The sequence below is a fragment of the Amblyraja radiata genome, chromosome 28 (assembly GCF_010909765.2).
Source record: "Amblyraja radiata isolate CabotCenter1 chromosome 28, sAmbRad1.1.pri, whole genome shotgun sequence".
Taxonomy (NCBI): domain Eukaryota; kingdom Metazoa; phylum Chordata; class Chondrichthyes; order Rajiformes; family Rajidae; genus Amblyraja; species Amblyraja radiata.
This window is the reverse complement of record NC_045983.1, coordinates 14,283,888-14,301,973: the sequence shown is the minus strand read 5'-3', so window position 1 is coordinate 14,301,973 and position 18,086 is coordinate 14,283,888. Positions and strand designations below refer to the sequence as shown.

The 18,086-nt window shown below is 48.2% G+C and overlaps 1 protein-coding gene across 1 annotated transcript; it reads right to left on the bottom strand.

Moving 5' to 3' along the window:
* Window positions 1–263: 263 nt before the first annotated feature.
* On the bottom strand, window positions 264–16,386 carry slc25a1 (solute carrier family 25 member 1). The gene is made up of 9 exons (XM_033046377.1): window positions 16,083–16,386; window positions 12,376–12,483; window positions 11,477–11,576; window positions 9,703–9,841; window positions 8,160–8,244; window positions 7,565–7,669; window positions 5,383–5,498; window positions 527–600; window positions 264–435 (listed from the first exon to the last, which is right to left on the bottom strand). The coding sequence occupies exons 1-9, from the start codon at window positions 16,384–16,386 to the stop codon at window positions 330–332; spliced, it is 1,137 nt and encodes a 378-aa protein (XP_032902268.1). The 3' UTR covers window positions 264–329.
* Window positions 16,387–18,086: the final 1,700 nt, after the last annotated feature.

The following is an 18,086-nucleotide window of genomic DNA, read 5'->3' as shown; positions in this document are numbered from 1 at the left end:
AGAGATGAGGAAGTGGGGGTTGAGGGGGGGAGTGTGGAAAGGAGAAGAGGAGTGGAGGGGGGAGTGGGGGAGAGGAGAGAAGAGTGGGGGAGAGGAGAGGGAAGTGGGGGAGAGGAGGCGGGTGTGGAGGAGAAGAGGAGGGAGCCAAGGAGAGGAAGGGTAGTGGGAGGGCGGAGGGGGGAAGAGAAGAGGGGGGAGCAGGGGAGTAGGGGGAGTGGAGGAGAGGAGGGGGAGTGGAGGAGAGGTAGGGGTGGGGCATACGAGTATGAAACAAGAGGAAAAGAGAGTGACGGAGGCTGTGTGGTGCAGTCGCTGCTTCTATTCACCGTCTACCACGCCCTGTGCAGAAGTTTGATGAGCTCGTCGTAAATAACGAAGACAATGGCCACGTCAAGACACACTCTGCCCAAGCGCGGAATCGTTCCTTTGTAAAACCTGCAGCACACAAGGCAACAGCCTCTTAGAGGCATTTCAACTCACACAATATGTAACTAGGAAAGGGTCAAATCAACATGGTGCTACTTACGCCCGGGGCCCCTCCTTTGTAAAGATCTGATAAGCACAGTGTGCTGTGTTCTTATACTTGTAGGCATCGAGGCTCTGCAATAAAATGTTGGAAATGTAGGAATGAAATTGGGAGCTTAAGAGCTCTCTTACATACTCTGCTGCAAATCAAATAATTGAGAATGTTTCTGGAGTCTGAGGAAAGGTCCTGGTCCAAAATGTCACCCATCCTTTGTCTTCAGAGATGCTGCCTGACCTGCTGAGTTACTCCAGCATTTTGTGTTTATCTTTGGTATAAACCAGCATCTGCAGTTCATTCTTATTATATCAGTGCAGGGAGGTGTGTGCAGCCATTTTGTTCAGGGCAAGCTCCCAGAGACAGCAGAGAGATAAGTGAAACGTGGCCATTGGGAAGGCTGCTGCTTGACTGATGATCAGTGGAGTTAACGGACTTGTTTCCAAGCTGTATCATACAATTCATCAAAACCAAACCACTCTAAATCCTCAGACATGAAGGCAGCATGGGCCAGCCAAGACTGCGACAATTAACTGCTCCGTGAAATGGGCTAGCAAGCACTTTGTCAACAAATGCCAGCCACGTCCCGTAAAGGAATAAAAGTCCTCCCAAAATACTGACTGAAGAATAGGCAATACTGTAGTTTAATGCAAAAAACGCAGAAGCCTATCTGTGCAAATCAAACCACGAACATAAACCACCAAAATTGACATGCCACATCTGTTTAAGTCATACAGTGATAAGTTTACTCTAAGCCAGAACTCCAGTGAAAGCTCTCGTACTCTTCAATAGTGTTACATGATAAAGTACATGGATTAATAATGCCTCATCTGAAAGGAACAACATTGCAGCACTCCTTCAGAGCAGTGTCTGTCTAAAATGGGTGAGGAGGGCCGGTGCTGAGGACCATATAATGGGTGAACGCCTCTCAAGATTGTTGGGATGGTTTAAATGTGTAGGAAGGAACTGCAGATGCTGGTTTAAACCGAAGATAGACACAAAAAGCTGGAGTAACTCAGTGGAACAGGCAGCATCTCTGGAGAGAAGGAATGGGTGACATTTCGGGTCTGAAGAAGGGTCTCGACCTGGAACGTCACCTATTCCTTCTCTCCAGAGATGCTGTCTGTCCCGCTGAGTTACTCCAGCTGTTTGTGTTTATCTTCTGGATGGTTTAAATAATCCAGCTGGTACACCTGCCATCTCTGAATCCATCTCACGATGCTGCATTATAAGTTACAGGCGGAGAAATCTTTGGTCACAGAATCGATGCCAATGTTTACTGAATGTCGGGTCATTACAGAGGCATTAAGTCATCCACAGGGAGCATAGACACATGTTATTCTCTGAAGAAGTGAACCAGATGTGGTTTTAATGACAATCACGCTGCTTCAATGACCCCGGCGACATTAGTTTTGAATTACAGTGCCCTCCATAACGGTTGGGACAAAGACCATCATTTATTTATTTGCCTCTGTACTCCACAATTTGAGATATGTAATAGAAAACAATCACATGTGGTTAAATTGCACTTTGTCAGATTTTATTAAAGGCTGTTTTTATACATTTTGGTTTTACCATGTAGAACTTACAGCTGTGTTTATACATACCCCCCCCCCCCCCCCCCCGCCCCCCCATTTCACGGCACCATAATGTTTGGGACACATGGCTTCACAGGCGTTTGTAATTGCTCAGGTGTGTTTAATTGCCTCCTTAATGCAGGTATAAGAGAGCTCTCAGCATCTAGTCTTTCCATCACCTTTGGAAACTTGTATTGCTGTTTAGCAACATGAGGACCAAAGTTGTGCCAATGAAAGTCAAAGAAGCCATTGTGAGACTGAGAAACCATAATAAAACTGTTAGAGACATCAGCCAAACCTGAAGGTACTGGCTCAATTATCTTCATTGATGATACAACTGATGGTAGTAACATAATGAATTCTGAAGTGTATAGACACATCCTATCTGCTGAAGTTCAAACAGATGCCTCAAAACTCATTGGCCTGCGGTTCATTCTACAGCAAGACAATGATCCCAAACATACTGCTAAAGCAACAAAGGAGTTTTTCAAAGCTAAAAAATGGTCAATTGGAAAGTCAATCACCTGATCTGAGCATGTCTTTTATATGCTGAAGAGAAAACTGAAAGGGACTAGCCCCCAAAACAAGCAATAAGCTAAAGATGGCTGCAATACAGGCCTGTCAGAGCATCACCAGAGAAGATACCCAGCTACTGGTGATGTCCATTAATCGCAGACTTCAAGCAGTCATTGTATGCAAATGATATGCAGCAAAATACTAAACATGACTACTTTCATTTACATGACATTGTGGTGTCCCAAACATTATGGTGCCCTGAAATTGGGGACTATGTATAAACACTGATGTAATTTCAACATGGTGAAACCAAAATGTATAAAAAATGGCCTTTATTCAAATCTGACAACATGCACTTTAACTACATGTGATTTTTTTTCTATTACAAATCTCAAATTGTGGAGTACAGAGGCAAATAAATAAATGATGGGTCTTTGTCCCAAACATTATGGAGGCACTGTGTAATAAATTGAAGTATTCTGCCTTACGTTTGCAGTGTGATTTAATACAATCCCGTTGGAAATCATCAGGTCAATAGGCGATCATTTGGATTTAATCCAGTAACATTAACAATGCTGCAGTTCCCTTGCGTCGGAAGATGATACGCTGTATAAGGATCCACTCAAAACTAGTTTCATTTATATGGTAATTGTAACAAAGTGAAGTGCCTCACTATTAGATGAGAACGAGTCACCGAGCCTAACATGGAAATATTTCAACAATGAACCAAAGGTTGGTTAAAGGGCCTGGATTTGAGATCTCAAAATCTGGAGAAGGAAGGGGAGACACAAGAGACTTCAGAGATCAGAATCTGGGGCAAAACACAAAGTGCTGGAGGAACTCAGCGGGTCAGGTGGCATCTGCGGAGGGAATGGATGTTACGTGCCCAGACACTGCCTGAGCTGCTGAGTTCCTCCGGCACGTTGTGTTTTGCTGAGCGAAGGAAGGGTTTAGGAGAGGCCTGGGGCTGAGATGACTGAAGGCAGGAGCTGTCAGTGGTGGAGCGGTGAGAAATGAGGCTAATCAGGAGGCATGTGGAGAGCTGGGAGAGCAATATATCTGCAGGAGGTTCCAGAAATAGGAACAGACAAGTTCTTGGATGGGTTTCAAAAACAGGCATGTAAACTTAAAAATGAAGGCATAATAAGCACGGTATCCATCTCAGGTCATTGTGACACTAGGCAGGGGATCAACTGTAAAGATGCTCCCTGGCACCAGACCCAGAGACTACAGTGGGTGTTTCACCACACTGCGGGGCACCTGAGAGGGGTGTATGAACAATCAGGTGGCGGTGGAGGACTGCGAACTACACTACAGTCAAACACATGGCATCCAAGTACAGCAGGGGCTGCTGACAGGATCTTATTCACGGCCCAGCACCATGAAAACCCGGAACAGATTTCTGGGGAGGAGTGGAGGCAGGAAAATGACAACTTGAAGGGAAGCCTGTGGAATTACCTCCAATAGCGGGAGCTCAATCCTTGACCAAATCCACTTTGAGATCTTGTAGTCCGTTGTACGAATAGGCTCCACTTCGTTTATTTTAGAAATACAGCGTGGAAACAGGCTCTTCGGCCCACCCAGTCCATGCCAACCAGCGATCACCGGTACACTAGTTCCATCCTACGCACTCCGGACCCTTTACACAAGCCAATTAACCTACACACCTGCACGTCTTTGGAATGTGGGAGGAAACCGGAGCACCCGGAGAAAACCCTCGTGGTCATAGGGAGAACGTGCAAACTCCATACAGACAGCACCCGTAGTCAGGATTGAACCTGGGTGTCTGGCGCTGTAAGGCAGCAACTCTACTGCTGCATCATTGTGCCATCACTGTACCCAGTGTGGGTAACTCACAGGGGGACACCAAATAGCCCCTCCCAGTGAGCCTGTTGGCTGTCTGTAGCCAGAATGTCAGATGGGAAGCCACGGGTTTAAAGTTCAGTGTTAGACTCCAACCTTGCCTTTGTGCCAAAATCTGCAAGCTGGCTGATTTGGAGGGTGTGCAGGAAGGGGCAGTTCAGAGGCGGGACACAAGAAGATTTCCTTTGTAGCCTTTGCTCAAGACACCCTCTTCCTCTTCCAGGTGGCACTGGGTATTGGGCGCCACTCAGTGGGGATTAAAGTGCTATTGTGGAACCACATCTTAGACCTGGTCTTCTCAATGGGTGGACATAAGGAACTGCAAATGGTGGAACCCTGAGCAAGACACAAGGAGGAAGCCAGCGGGTCAAGTCTGTGGAGGGAATGGACAGACAACGTTTCTGGTCGGAACTGATTGTATGAGTGGGGAGAAAGATGGAGTAGAGGTGGGATCGGGCCAAAGCCTGGTAAGCGATCGGTGGATAAGTGAGTGGGATTTAATTGGCAGATGGGTGGAGTACATGAGGGGAAAAGGGGATGAAAAGGGTATCAGTTAAGGAGAAAAGAGGAGTGAAATGTCCGGCCCGGGGTGGGGGGTTGATTATAGGTGGAAGAGGACTGGGAGGGAGGTAGGAAAGAGTGGGGATAAAAGGGAAATAGGGAAATGAGGATGGCAGACTAATGTAGGAAAGAGCAGGTGGCTGGGATGGGGAATGGGTGTACACCGGGTGAACCACAAGAAAGAGTGAGAGGCAGGGAGAGAATTTACTTGAAATGTGAGTATTTACTGTTCAATATTCTTGCTGGGCAGGGGAGTCATTGGCACCACAACTCTCTCTATAAGCAGTCTAATGTCCAGCAGACACTGGACCCTGACAGGCCTCACCACAGTATGTCCTTTCCCACCTGCATCCGTGTCTTCAGCACGTCCATGGGCGTGTTCCCAAAGACACTGGCTGCCCCGGCACTCACTCCAAACATAGCGGTGATGACCGGGTGGATGGATTTATGGGGGTCGTCACCTGCAAACATAGAACACATCACTGTCCTGCTCCAGACAACTCTCGTTCCTGGCCCTCCCGCCCGCCAGCAACCGCAGGAAAGGAGACCCGGTGGCTGGGAACTCCCCTCCTGACTGACGTCCAATGCAGTTTTATCTGCACCGACCGTTCTCCCCGTGATCTTTCCCCGGGATCTCTGGTTTTCTCCCACACTTTTTCTTTCGCCTTTCATCACAGTGAGGAATGTGGAGGAGTCACTGTGGTGGATGTTTATGTTAAAATGTATTTTGTGTGTCCTGTTGCTTTTTAGTGGTATGACTGTATGGCAAATGAAGCTCCTTGTATTATGCAAAACATACTTGGCTAATAAAGTATGATTATGATTATTATGAGGACTCCAAAGATGTACAGTTTGTAGCTAATTGGCTTGGTATAATTGTAAATTGTCCCTGGTGTGTGTAGGATAGTGTGAGTGTGCGGGGATCGCTGGCTGGCACCAACTTGGTGGGCCGGTGGGCCGGTGGGCCGGTGGGCCGGTGGGCCAGTGGGCCGGTGGGCCGGTGGGCCGGTGGGCCGGTGGGTCGGTGGGCCGGTTTCCTCGATGTATCTCTAATCTAAACTATACAATTTCTCAAGTTAGTGTGGATCATTAAATATTCACATCGTTATTTTATCTGTCATATGCCTGGTGACTAATATCTTGAGCGACTCCTGGTTTTAGAACAGGCCCTTTGGCCCACAACATCTGTGCTAACCATATCGCCAAATGAATCCAATCCCATCTGACTGCACATGATCAATATTCCTCCACTCCACCCCCAACTCTCTTTTACAGCTTTCATCGCCTGTACTGCAATCAGTCTGAAGAAGGGGCCCGGCCTGAAATGTTGCCAGTAAATACCCTCCCTAGTTGATGCTCCCCGCTGAATGTGTACAGCACTTTGTGTTTTGCTCAAGATCCCACCACCTGCACCTTGGCTCGGCACGGCGGTAGACTTGCTGCCTTTTAACAACAGAGACCTGGGTTCGATCCTGACTACAGGTGCTGTCTGTGCGGAGTTTGCACGTTCTCCATGTGACTTCTTCTTCTTCTGGTGTATGACGTGCACAGCCTAAAGCTGTAGGACAACTTGTTCTATTTGATCTTACTTGATTGTGCACGCCGGGTTGATTGCATTCGTCGAAACAGGGCGGACCACGTAAAGGTTACAATCTTCCACCCCCTCCATGTGACCATGTGGGTTTTCTCTGGATGCTCCGGTTTCCTCCCACGCTCCAAAAAGGTACAGGTTAGTAGGCTAATAGGCATTGGTAGATTTGTCCCTAGTGGGTAGGAAAGTGCTTGTGTACAGGGTGATTGCTGGTCGGCCAGGAATTGGTGGGCCGAAGGGCCTGTTTCCATGCTGTATCTCTAAAGTCTAAGGAGTCTCGTGTCTCCATGCTTCTCCTTTCCTTGCCCTGTTCAAGGCCTCTGTGGCACCCACCACTCTCTGTACAAACAGTTGCACCAACCCACTGCAAGGATTCGGGAACAATGTAGTGGGTACAAAGATCCGACAAAGATCCAGGTGGCGGCATGGTGTTGCAACGGATGAGTAGCTGCCTCACAGCGCCGGCGACCTCGGTTCGATCCTGACTACAGGTGCTGTCTGTACGGAGATTGTCCGTTCTCACTGTGACCGCATGGGTTTTCCCCGGGTGCTGCAGTTTCCTCCCACACTCCAAAGACGTACAGGTTTGTAGATTAATGGGCTTCGGTAAAGATTGTAAATTGTGCGTAGGATAGTGTACAGGGGTCACTGGTCAGCGCGGACTCGGTGGGCCAAAGGGCCTGTTTCCACTCTGTATCTCTAAAGTCTAAAGTCAGCCTCGTGTCTCCTTTCCTTGCCCTGTTCATGTGCCTCTCTCTAGCATCCACCAGTCTCCGTATAAGGCCTTGCACCAACCCACTGCATGGATGTAATGGGAATAAAGATCCAGCAACCTGCTCTCTGCAGCTGAGGAATATATTCATCACTTTCCCCCACTCTTCTCCAGCAAACTCCCAGCGTACAAAGGAACACGGGATCTGGGCCCGGGCCACTCACCCTTATACCAGTTTCGCAGCGTGGTCATCACAAAGAAGCGGATTGCTTGGTTGGAGCCTTGCTTGAGGACTGTGGCCGTCACACCCTGGTACGTGCCTCCTAATCCTGGAGGACCAAACATGAGACAGATTACTCGAGATACACACAAAATGTCGGAGTAACTCAGCGGGTCAGGCAGCATCTCAGGAAAACATGGCCGTGTGACATTTCAGGTTGGGACCCTTCTTCAGTCTGATTGTAGTGGGGGGGGGGGGGGGGGGGGGGGGGAAGTGGAAGGAGGCCGGACAAATCATGTGCGGCAAAAGATGATCTCTGGTGAGGTTCCCTGATAGGCAGATTGTTGGATAGATACAGGAGTGAGGGATTCATAGTTGCCAACTGTGAAGCTGGTTAGTGTGAAGCTGGTGGGGAGGGTCTACCTTCTTTAAAGTTGAGCAGGTTGGCAGAGTGAGGTAGGGGCGGGACAATGCCTGGCAAGTGATAGGTGGATACGGGTGAGGGGGTGATTGGCAGGTGGGAGGAGATAGCTGGGAGAGAGAATCAGGAACCAGCTCTGGGCCCTTCACACAACTCGCCCTCTCGCCCTCTCGCCTACCTTGTTCTCGAATAATCTCCCTGATCCCGTGGTAAAACCCATGGTATTTGGGATTAAGTGAGGATTGGTCATGAATAAATTTCACCTGAAAGGACACAATCAAAAACAAATAACAGTACCAAACCTTTTCACTTCCCTTTTACCCCCATCCCTTGCCCCAGTGGTTTTACACAATCCCTTTGGATCTTCCCCTCTGTGATCCTGATTAATCAGTCCCCCTGCAGAGTCCTCAGCTTCAATCCTTCCATCTTTAGCACGATGAAGTCCAAGTCTGACATGACATTGAACCTTTCTTTTGCCACCTTAGATTCTGTGCTTGTTTAGTTGGCTGGAACTCCTCAGGCCAGGCTGTGGAGCCCTTATACAGAATTCCCGCTCCAGCTAAACCCACCTTTCTGGCCTCTTACCCTTTCTCAATCTATACCTTCCTCACATTGCTAATTCTGCACTAATCCTTTCAGTTTTCCCACCACCTTGCTCCTTGGAACCTGCAGCGTTCCGCTCATTAAGGGGCAACTCCAAAATTGTTATCAAATCCATTCCAGTACAACACAGGAACAGGCCCTCTGTCCGACCGCTTCTGAGAAGACCACGATGCCAATCTAACTCAATCCATCTGCCTGTGCATGATCCATACCCCTCTGTTCTCTGCCTGTTCATGTGTCTGTACAAATCCCTATTGAACATTACTATTGTATCTGCTTCCTCTTGCAGAGTGTTCCAGGCATCTGCTTCTCTGTGCAAGGTCATTTTAGCCTCGTTTTAAGCCCGACACTAACCCAGAGAAGGGATTTTAGAGTAATGTAGAGGAAGTTCCAGGAACGTTCTCCTCATCAGCAAATAATGCTGATGACTCCCATCAAATAAAGGAAAATACACTCCAATCCAGGCAATGCAATGATGAACCTTTTCTGCTTTCTCTCCAATGCTTCCATATTTTTCAAATAGTGTCGTGACCAGAACCACACACAAATCTATAAACGTGACCTAATCTGCGTTTTGTACAGCTGCAACATAACCTGCAACCTTTTACATCACTATTGTATCTGCTTCCATCACTACTCTTGGCAGACCTTGCAGGCACCCACTACTACCCGTACATCTGCTTTCAACTCTCCCCCCTCTCACCTCAGAGCTATGCCCTCTAGTCTTTGTCGTTTTCACCCTGGGGAAAACGGTTCTGACAGTCTACACCATCTATGCCTCACATCATTTCATTTTTTTTTTGGGTCTCGCCTCAAACTCTGCCATTCCAGAGAAAACAATCCAAGTTTGTCCAACTTCTCCTTGTAGATAACACATTCTAATCCAAGCAGCATTCTGGTAACATCGTCCGGAAACATTAATTAAAAAACAATATGCTTAAAGAACTCAGTGGGTCAGGCAGCATCCGAGGAGGGAAATGGACGAACAAGGTTTTGGGTTGCGACCCTTCTTCAGACATTTGTTTGTCTGGCCATACATGCTGTTTGACCTGATTTGTGCTTGCAGCATTTGCTGTTAAGAGCAGCAACTGGTGCTGTGCGTGAGGATGGAGCGTTACCTTTATCGTCTCGATGGGACAGACCACCAACACAGCTTCTGCCACCCCAGCTCCCAGGCCACACAGCAGGCTTCTCTGGTTAGTCAGAATCCCGTTCTCATTGACCAGACGGTTCTTCAGGAACTCAAACATCCCAAACCTGCGGGCAAACAGGGCAGGACAAAGGTGCAAGGAAATCATCAGTCAAGCAGCACCCGTCCCAATGGCAATGCTTCACATCTCGCTGCTGGCTGTGGGAGCTTGTCCTGCACAAAATAGCTGCCACAGCTCCCTATAATAAAAATGAACTGTAGATGCTAGTTTCTACAATTGATAGACACAAAATGCTGGAGTAACACAGCAGATCAGGCAGCATCTCTGGAGAAAATAGACAGGATCCCGATCCAAAACGTCACCTACTTCAGTCTGAAGAAGGGTCCCCACCCGAAATGTCACCTCCCATTTTCCTCCACAGATGCTGCCTAACCCACTGAGTTACTCCAGTATTTTGTGCCTATTCCTACACTGATACCTTTGAGAACATTCTTGAGATCCTATGAGGACGTGGATGATGCTTTGGAAGGACAAACTCTTTCCTTTTGTTTCTCACATGGAGATCTTTGTAATAATATCCTTTTTCCCACCGCCATTGAGTCATCTCTATTCTTCCTATGCAAAAACAAGTGCTGGAGGAACTCAATGGGTCAGTCAGCATCTGTGGAAGAAATGGACAGATGACGTTTCAGGTCCATTTCCCTTCACAGATGCTGCCTGATCCGCAGTTTATATTGTGCTCAAGATTGCAGCATCTGCAGTCCCTTGTGCCTCTTGTCTTCCTATTCAGGCTTACCCAGCACTGAGGTTCCCAGAGTTTCCTATAGGTGACCCAGTGCACCTGTTTTAAGGAATCCTGAATACTGGGGTAAAGTAGCAAGATGTCCTTTGTAAAGGGTTGAGTTTTTTCTGTTTAGTTTAGAGATACAGCGCAGAAACAGGCCCTTCGTCCCACCGAGTCCACGCCGACCAGCGATCCCCGTACACTAGCACTATCCTACACACTAGAGACAATTTATAACTTTTACCGAAGCCAATTAACCTGCAAACCTGTATGTCTTTAGAGTGTGGTAGGAAACCGGAGCACCTGGAGAAAACCCACGTGCTCACAGGGAGAACGTACAAACTCCGTACTGACAGCACCCATAGTCAGGATCGAACCCGGGTCTCAGGCGTTGTAAGGCAACAACTCTACCGCTGCACCACCATGCCGTGAGTTATGATGTCAAGGTACAAAACATGGCTTTTGTTCCTTCAAGTTTTTAATTTAAATGAAGAATGGTCTTGGTTGCGTAGATGTAAACAATTTTCCCTGCTGGAGTGAAAACAAGACTAGGGTTTCAGTCCCAATACAAGAGCCAGCTACTTCAAAGTGCGTGTAACACGATGATTGCAATACATTGAACCTGCATTCAGGGATAAACAACCTGGCAGTAAGTGTCAGGTAAGGGACTGATGATGAAATTACTCAGGGACAAATGTGCACAACCACCCATCCACCCACCCCTAGATGTCTTCAACCACAAGACCTCAGTAAGAACTGCTCCACTGAGGGATTCCTCCATGTAATATCGGCATGGACTATACCATGCAGGGTCCACCACAGAAGACCCATGCAGCCCTTGTGGCTAATAATCTTCTCAGAGCAGGTTCTTATAAACATCCTCTTATTAATCTCTGCTCTACTAATTGCGGTTTTCCATTTCACACTTTTTCTGCTCGGATCGGCTTTGTTTTCTACCTGATGGCGGATTTAGGAATGGAGCCATACACCTGGGTGCTGAGGCCTCGGTATAGTCCTTTGAACCCATGGTCCCGAACCGTCACCCGAACACAGTCACCTGCCGAGGAAGCAGCTCATTAGTGGGGCTCCTTGATCCCTCCCGCTCAACCCCCAGTTTGACAAACCCCCCCATTCCTCCCTCCCTCCCTCCCTCGGATGAATCAGGTAACATGTCGGATACCTGTCTCGGTGATTTACTGAAGTAATGGGCTATAGGTCATAAGTGATGAGCAGAATTAAGCCAATCAGCTGCCATTCAATTATGGCTGATCTATCTCTCCCTCCTAACCCATTCGCTTTCCTTCTCCCCATAACCCCTGACACCCGTACTAATCGAGATTCTATCTCTGCCTCAAAAATATCCATTGACGGCCTCCACAACCTTCTGTGGCAAAGAATTCCACAGATTCACCACCCTCTGACTAAAGAAATTCCTCCTCATCTCCTTCCTAAAGGAATGTCCTTCAATTATAGTACTGCTGTTAAGCCGCACTTTCTCCATTCCAAACAGAAATGTTCCCGATCAGAGAGGTGGCCCTGGGGAAGGATAATGCCACCAGGTGCAGTGAGCAAGTGCTCAGAGCGAATCTACCAAGAAGACATCCCAGGTTGGGACGTTGGGACCACCTTACCCCGTATGTGAACGTGGCTATTATTTGCAAGCCACGGTATGGACACCTGGTGGTGGGAATCTCCGCAGAGACTGCAACCACGGATATACCACAGGGTGGGCGAATGCCACATGGTGAAGCCCACTGTCAGAGTGATGAGAGCAAAGCAGCTCCTCCACATCTCCGGTGAAACTGTGACTAACCCTGGCAATGTGCAGCAACTGCCCTTGCCCCAGTAGTTCTTACCAATGCCCTTGTAGCGAGGGTGATTTGCACGTTCATCGAGCTGCAGCTGTGTTTTTACGTACTCTGTTGGGAATGTGATGCAGATTTCAATTCCACCTGCAATACCACCTGCACAGACAGAGGATTCATTGGTGTTACGTTAGAACCCACACCCTGTCATTCCTCTCATTTCCCTCCCCTCTTATCCTCCTCTCACATCACCTTCCCTCCTACCCTCTCCTTCCCCTTTCCTTCCTCTCTTCTCCTCTCACACTTTTCCTTTCCGCTCAAATCCTTCAATGTGTGTAAGGATATGCTGCACATGTTTTACAACACAGTGGTTGCAAGCGTTATTTTCTACGCTGTTGTCTGCTGGGGCAACAGCATTAGTGCAAAAAACAATAGGAAGCTGGTCAAACTGGTTAATCGAGCTGGCTCAGTGCTGGAGGGGAGAGTAGACTCTGGGATGGAGGTGCTTGAGAGGCGTATGAGGCACAAGGTGCAGGTCATCCTGAAAAACCCCGGGCATCCCCTCCATATAATTCTGGAGAGTCAAAAGAGCACTCGGAACAACAACCGGCTCCTCTCCCTGCCCTGTAGAACGGAGCGGTTCAGGAGATCCTTCACCCCTGCAGCCATTAGATTTTATAATTCGGACCGCTAGGCTGTAGGGGGATGCATTTTGCAATTATTAATTTTTAACTGTTAATTATTGGTCTTTTTAAGTATTTATTGCTCTCAGGTAGTGTCCACATTGTATTTTATGTATTTTCTGTCTGCGTTCGTTTTGAATCTGTGGGTTTGTTGATTGGGAGCTTCTGGACATCTGAATTTCCCTGAGGGGATCAATAAAGTATTTATTATTATTATTATTATTATTACAATACCTCCCCTCCTTTCTCCTCCCTCCTCTCACCCAACTCTCCCCATACCTGCTCCCTCCTCATTCCCCATCCTCCAGTGCCATCTCCCTTCCTTTCCGCTCCCTCCTGTCTCCCGGTCCCCTCATACCCACCCTCTCCTCTCACCCCCCTTCCTCTCCTCTCGCACCACCTCCCCTGCTTTCCGCCCCTCCTCTCACCCTGTCCCTCCTACCCGCCCCCTTCGCTCACTCCACTTCCTCTTCTACCATCTCCCCTCCTCTCACTCTGCACCCCCTCACACGATTTACATCTCAAAGATGTCACCGAGGTGGCATTAGAAATAAACGGTGGCTGCTTTGGTTATTGTCTTCGATAAATTCTATGAATTATGGAATTGCTACTGCTGAGGGTGGTAAATGTGAGCCCACATTTATTTAAGAAACAAATTAAATAGAAAACACAACTATGGATTAAAAACAAAAAAACAGAAAACACTGGGAACACTCAGCAGATGAAGGTGCATCTGTGGGAAGGGAGACAGAATCAGGGCTTTGGGTCGTAGACCCTTTGTTGCAGTTGACCCGTTAATTTTATGTCAATGGCAAGAAAAACTGCTGGAATGTATAACGAGAACTCCTTGCAAAGAATAAGGACTGAGGAAAGTTAGCATGGATTTACAAAAAGGAAATCATGTTTGATTAATTTGTTGGGATTCTTTGAGCATAGATAAGGGGGTAGGTGTGGATGCATGCAGAAGGCAGGGTAACTGCTGAGTATATGAAATAGGGTGCAATGGACTGGCACATAATTAGAATTAATTATCAGACAGAAAGCAGCTATTCATAATCTCTGTATCAATGATTTTGCAAAGGGGGTCAGATATTACTGTTTGCTATTGACACCAAACTGGATAGGATTGTGAGAGGAGGATATGGAGGCATTGAGGTGATACTGATAAACTAAGTGTGTTACACAGCCCTGCAAATAGGCAGCTAGTAGAACCACTGCCTCACAGCTCCAGAGACAGGGGTTAGATTGTGACTTGTAAAGCTGTGTGTGTGGCTATTTCTCTCTATGACACCAGAGATGCTGGTTGCCAATTTAAAATCGGCTCCTGCAAATGACACCTAATTTGCACTGGTAGCAGAATAGATGGGAATGTGGGAGAATAAGGCACTGGGGAAATGAGTGCAGTAAATAGGATTGTTCAATGGGCTGGAATAGGCAATGGGCTGAATGGCCTACTTTTTACTTTTACCCTCATGTTTTGTTGGAGTAAATTTAATTCTATATTTCACATTTTTTGTGCAGTAATTTGTGAAGTCCGCAAGGGTCAATCTTCGTTACGCAAATGGCCATAACTCAGGAATTGCCTGTATTCCATGGTTTTGTATGACCTATGTCATACAAAACATATTTTTTATCAACCTGCATTTCTTGATGCATGTCCAGATTACGCAGCTTTGTATTAAAGAAAATTGCAATACAGGCAATTTTCTATAAACACACCATCCCCATAACATGGGGGTTGTCAGTTTAGAAAATTGTGTGGTCATAGTAATAGAAGTAGAATTAGGCCATTCGGCCCATCGTCTACACTGTCATTCAATCATGGCTGATCTATCTCTCCCTCCGAACCCCATCCTCCTGCCTTCTCCCCATAACCTCTGACACCTATACTAATCAAAAATCTACCTGTCTCTGCCTTAAAAATATCAACTGACTTGGCCTTCACAGCCTTATGTGGAAATAATTCCACAGATTCACCACCCTGACTAAAGAAATTTCTCATCTCCGTCCTTTAATTCTGAGGCTATGATCTCTAGTCCTAGACTCTCCCACTAGTGGAAACATCCTCTCCACATCCACTCTATCCAAGCCTTTCACTATTCTGTATGCTTCAATAAGGTCCCCCCTCATTCTTCTAAACTCCCGCGAGTACAGGCCCAGTGCCGACAAACGCTCATCATAGGTTAACATACTCATTCCTGGGATCATTCTTGTAAACCTTCTCTGGACCCTCTCCAAAGCCAGCACAAACTTCCTCAGATATGGTGCCCAAAATTGCTCACAATATTCCAAATGTGGCCTTACCAGCGCCTTATAGAGTCTCAACATTACATCCTTGTTTTTGTATACAAGCCCCCTTAAAATAAATGTTAGCATTGAGTTTGCTTTCTTTACTCTGGTTCGACTTGCAGATTAATTTTTTGGGAATCCTGCACCAGCACACTCCCGTCCGATTTCTGTATTCTCACCCCATTTAGAAAATAGTCAAGGATAGGGGACATTTCATTTTGGGACCTGAAATGTCACCTATCCATGTTCTCCATAGTTGTGGCCTGAAGTACTGAGTTACTTCAGCACAGGGACCCAAGGGGCACATTTTCAGAATAAAGAGTCAAGCACTTAGGACTGAAATGCCTTCACTCTAAGAATGAAGAACCTTTTGAATTGTCAGTCCAGGACTGTGTGAAACCCCAGTCATTCAGTTCAAAGTTAAAACAAAGGTCAATAGATTTCTGGGCACTAATGGAATAGAGGAACAGTTCAGGAGAATAGCACCAAGCCCAAATGATGCGCGTCGGGTAGCATAGGGTTTGATGGGCCAAATGGTCTACTCCGTTTCCTAATTCTTAGGGTTCCCACTACCCCAGCTTTCACATTTCCTCACTTGACCCGTCTCAGATCCCTTCCACATTCTCCATCCCCCCCCAGCCCTCCTCTCATTCAAACCCCACACTTCTTCCTCCTCATTCAACCCCCTACTCTCCTCTTCCCACCCCACCCCACCTCTCCTATCCTACCCTCTACTCCGCTCCCCACTTCCCTCCTCTCCCGCCGCGGATGGCTGGGGCCTAGCACCTGCCAGGATGGCTTTGGCGGGGTGAGTTTGCCTCCTGGGGGCGGCTGCCTGGGACGTTGTGCCCAAGGCCGGGCCTGGACCCTCGGCCGCTCCAGCAGCGCGGCCCGGTGCGACGAGGGCGGGGGAGCCACTGCCGCCGACAGTGGGGGACATGACCTGAGGAGAGGTCAGGGCGGATGAATGCAGTCGGCGGGCAGATGTCAGTGGGCGCCACCCGAGGGAGGCCGAGCGGCGGTGGATGGGTGGATGCAGTCGGCGCTCGGGGCAGACGGCGGAGCATGTGTCAGAGGGCGCTGCGGGCATCACCCCAGGCCGGGCGGGGGCGGCAGCAGGGCGGGGTATGGATGCCAGTCAGCGGGGCGGGGAGGGCAGGTGTCAATGGGCGCTCAGGGCGGATGGATGCAATGGGGACTCCGAGTGGATGGATCTGGATGCAGTGGGGGTTAGGGTGGATGGATGCAGTGGGGGTTAGGGTGGATGGATGGATGGATGCAATGGGGGTTAGGGTGGATGGATGCAGTGGGGGTTAGGGTGGATGGATGCAGTGGGGGTTAGGGTGGATGGATGCAGTGGGGGTTAGGGTGGATCTGGATGTAGTGGGGGTTAGGGTGGATGGATGCAGTGGGGGTTAGGGTGGATGGATGCAGTGGGGATTAGGGTGGATGGATGGATGCAATGGGGGTTAGGGTGGATGGATGCAGCGGGGATTAAGGTGGATGGATGCAGTGGGGGTTAGGGTGGATGGATGGATGCAATGGGGGTGAGGGTGGATGGATGCAGTGGGGGTTAGGGTGGATGGATGCAGTGGGGGTTAGGGTAGATGGATGCAGTGGGGGTTAGGGTGGATGGATGGATGGATGGATGCAATGGGGGCTCCAGGTGGATGGATGGATGCAGGGGGGTTAGGGTGGATGGATGGATGGATGCAGTGGGGGTTAAGGTGGATGGATACCAGCCCGCCCTCCAGACACCACCCGAGACCGAGCAGCGGCTTCGAATCCCGTGTCTCCCCACAACGGTGACGTCAATTGGGCAAGAGACTCTGTTCATCTACCGGATCTATTCCTCTCATGATTTTGTGCACCTCTATAAGATCACCCCTCATCCACCTGCGCTCCATTGCAGCTCCCTTTCCGCAAACCCTCCTTACAATCAGTCTGAAGAGCGGTCCCAACCCGAAACGTTTCGTATCTATGTTCTCCAGAGATGTTGTTTGATCCGCTGAATTACTCCGTCACTTTGTGTCTTTTTTAAATATAAAGCAGCATTTGCAGTTCCTTGTTTTTACACTATGCGATAAATAAATACCTGAGGACATCAGAAAGGTGATGAGAAGGAAATTATTTTGTCACAGTGCGGTGAATCTGTGGAATTCAGAGGTGAATCTGCAGAATTCATTGCAACAGATGTCTGTGTAGTTCTGATTGGCATATTTTTGATCAAGGTTGTATGGTCAAGGTCAGTTTATTGTCACATGTGCCAATTAAGGTACAGAAATTCTATTTACCATACAGCCATACTCAAAAAGAACAGACACACAACCACATAAAAGTTACCATAAACATCCACCACAGTGGATTCCCCACATTCCTCACTGATGGAAGGCAATAAAGTCCAAGCTTCTTCCTCTTTATTATCCCGCAGTCGGGGCAGTCGAACCATCTGCAGTCGGGGCGATCGAAGCCCCCGCATTGGGGCGATCGAAGCTCCTGCGGCTTGGAGCTCCCGAAGTCGGTCTCCAACCAGGAATCGCGAACTCCACGATGTTAAAGCCGGCAGGCTCCCACGGTTGGAGCTCCAAAGTCAATCCCCAACAGGGATTGCGAGCTCCACGATGGTAAATCCTGCAGACTCCCACGTGGTTGGAGCTCTCGAAGTCGGTCTTCAGCAAAGGCCGGCAACTCCTCGATGTTAGACTGCAGTGCAGACGGAGATACGATACGGAAAAAAATTGCATCTCTGTCGAGGTATGGGATTAAAAAAAGTTTCCCCTAAACCCCCAC

Excerpts from the sequence above, each read along its gene's own strand:
- slc25a1 (XM_033046377.1), bottom strand. The coding sequence starts at position 16,386 with ATGCCCGCAGCGCCCTCTGACACATGCTCCGCCGTCTGCCCCGAGCGC. Across the intron at positions 11,577-12,375 it reads CCCTCGCTACAAGGGCATTG|GTGACTGTGTTCGGGTGACG; the intron begins GTAAGAACTACT and ends CTTCCTCGGCAG. Across the intron at positions 8,245-9,702 it reads GTCCCATCGAGACGATAAAG|GTGAAATTTATTCATGACCA; the intron begins GTAACGCTCCAT and ends GTGTCCTTTCAG.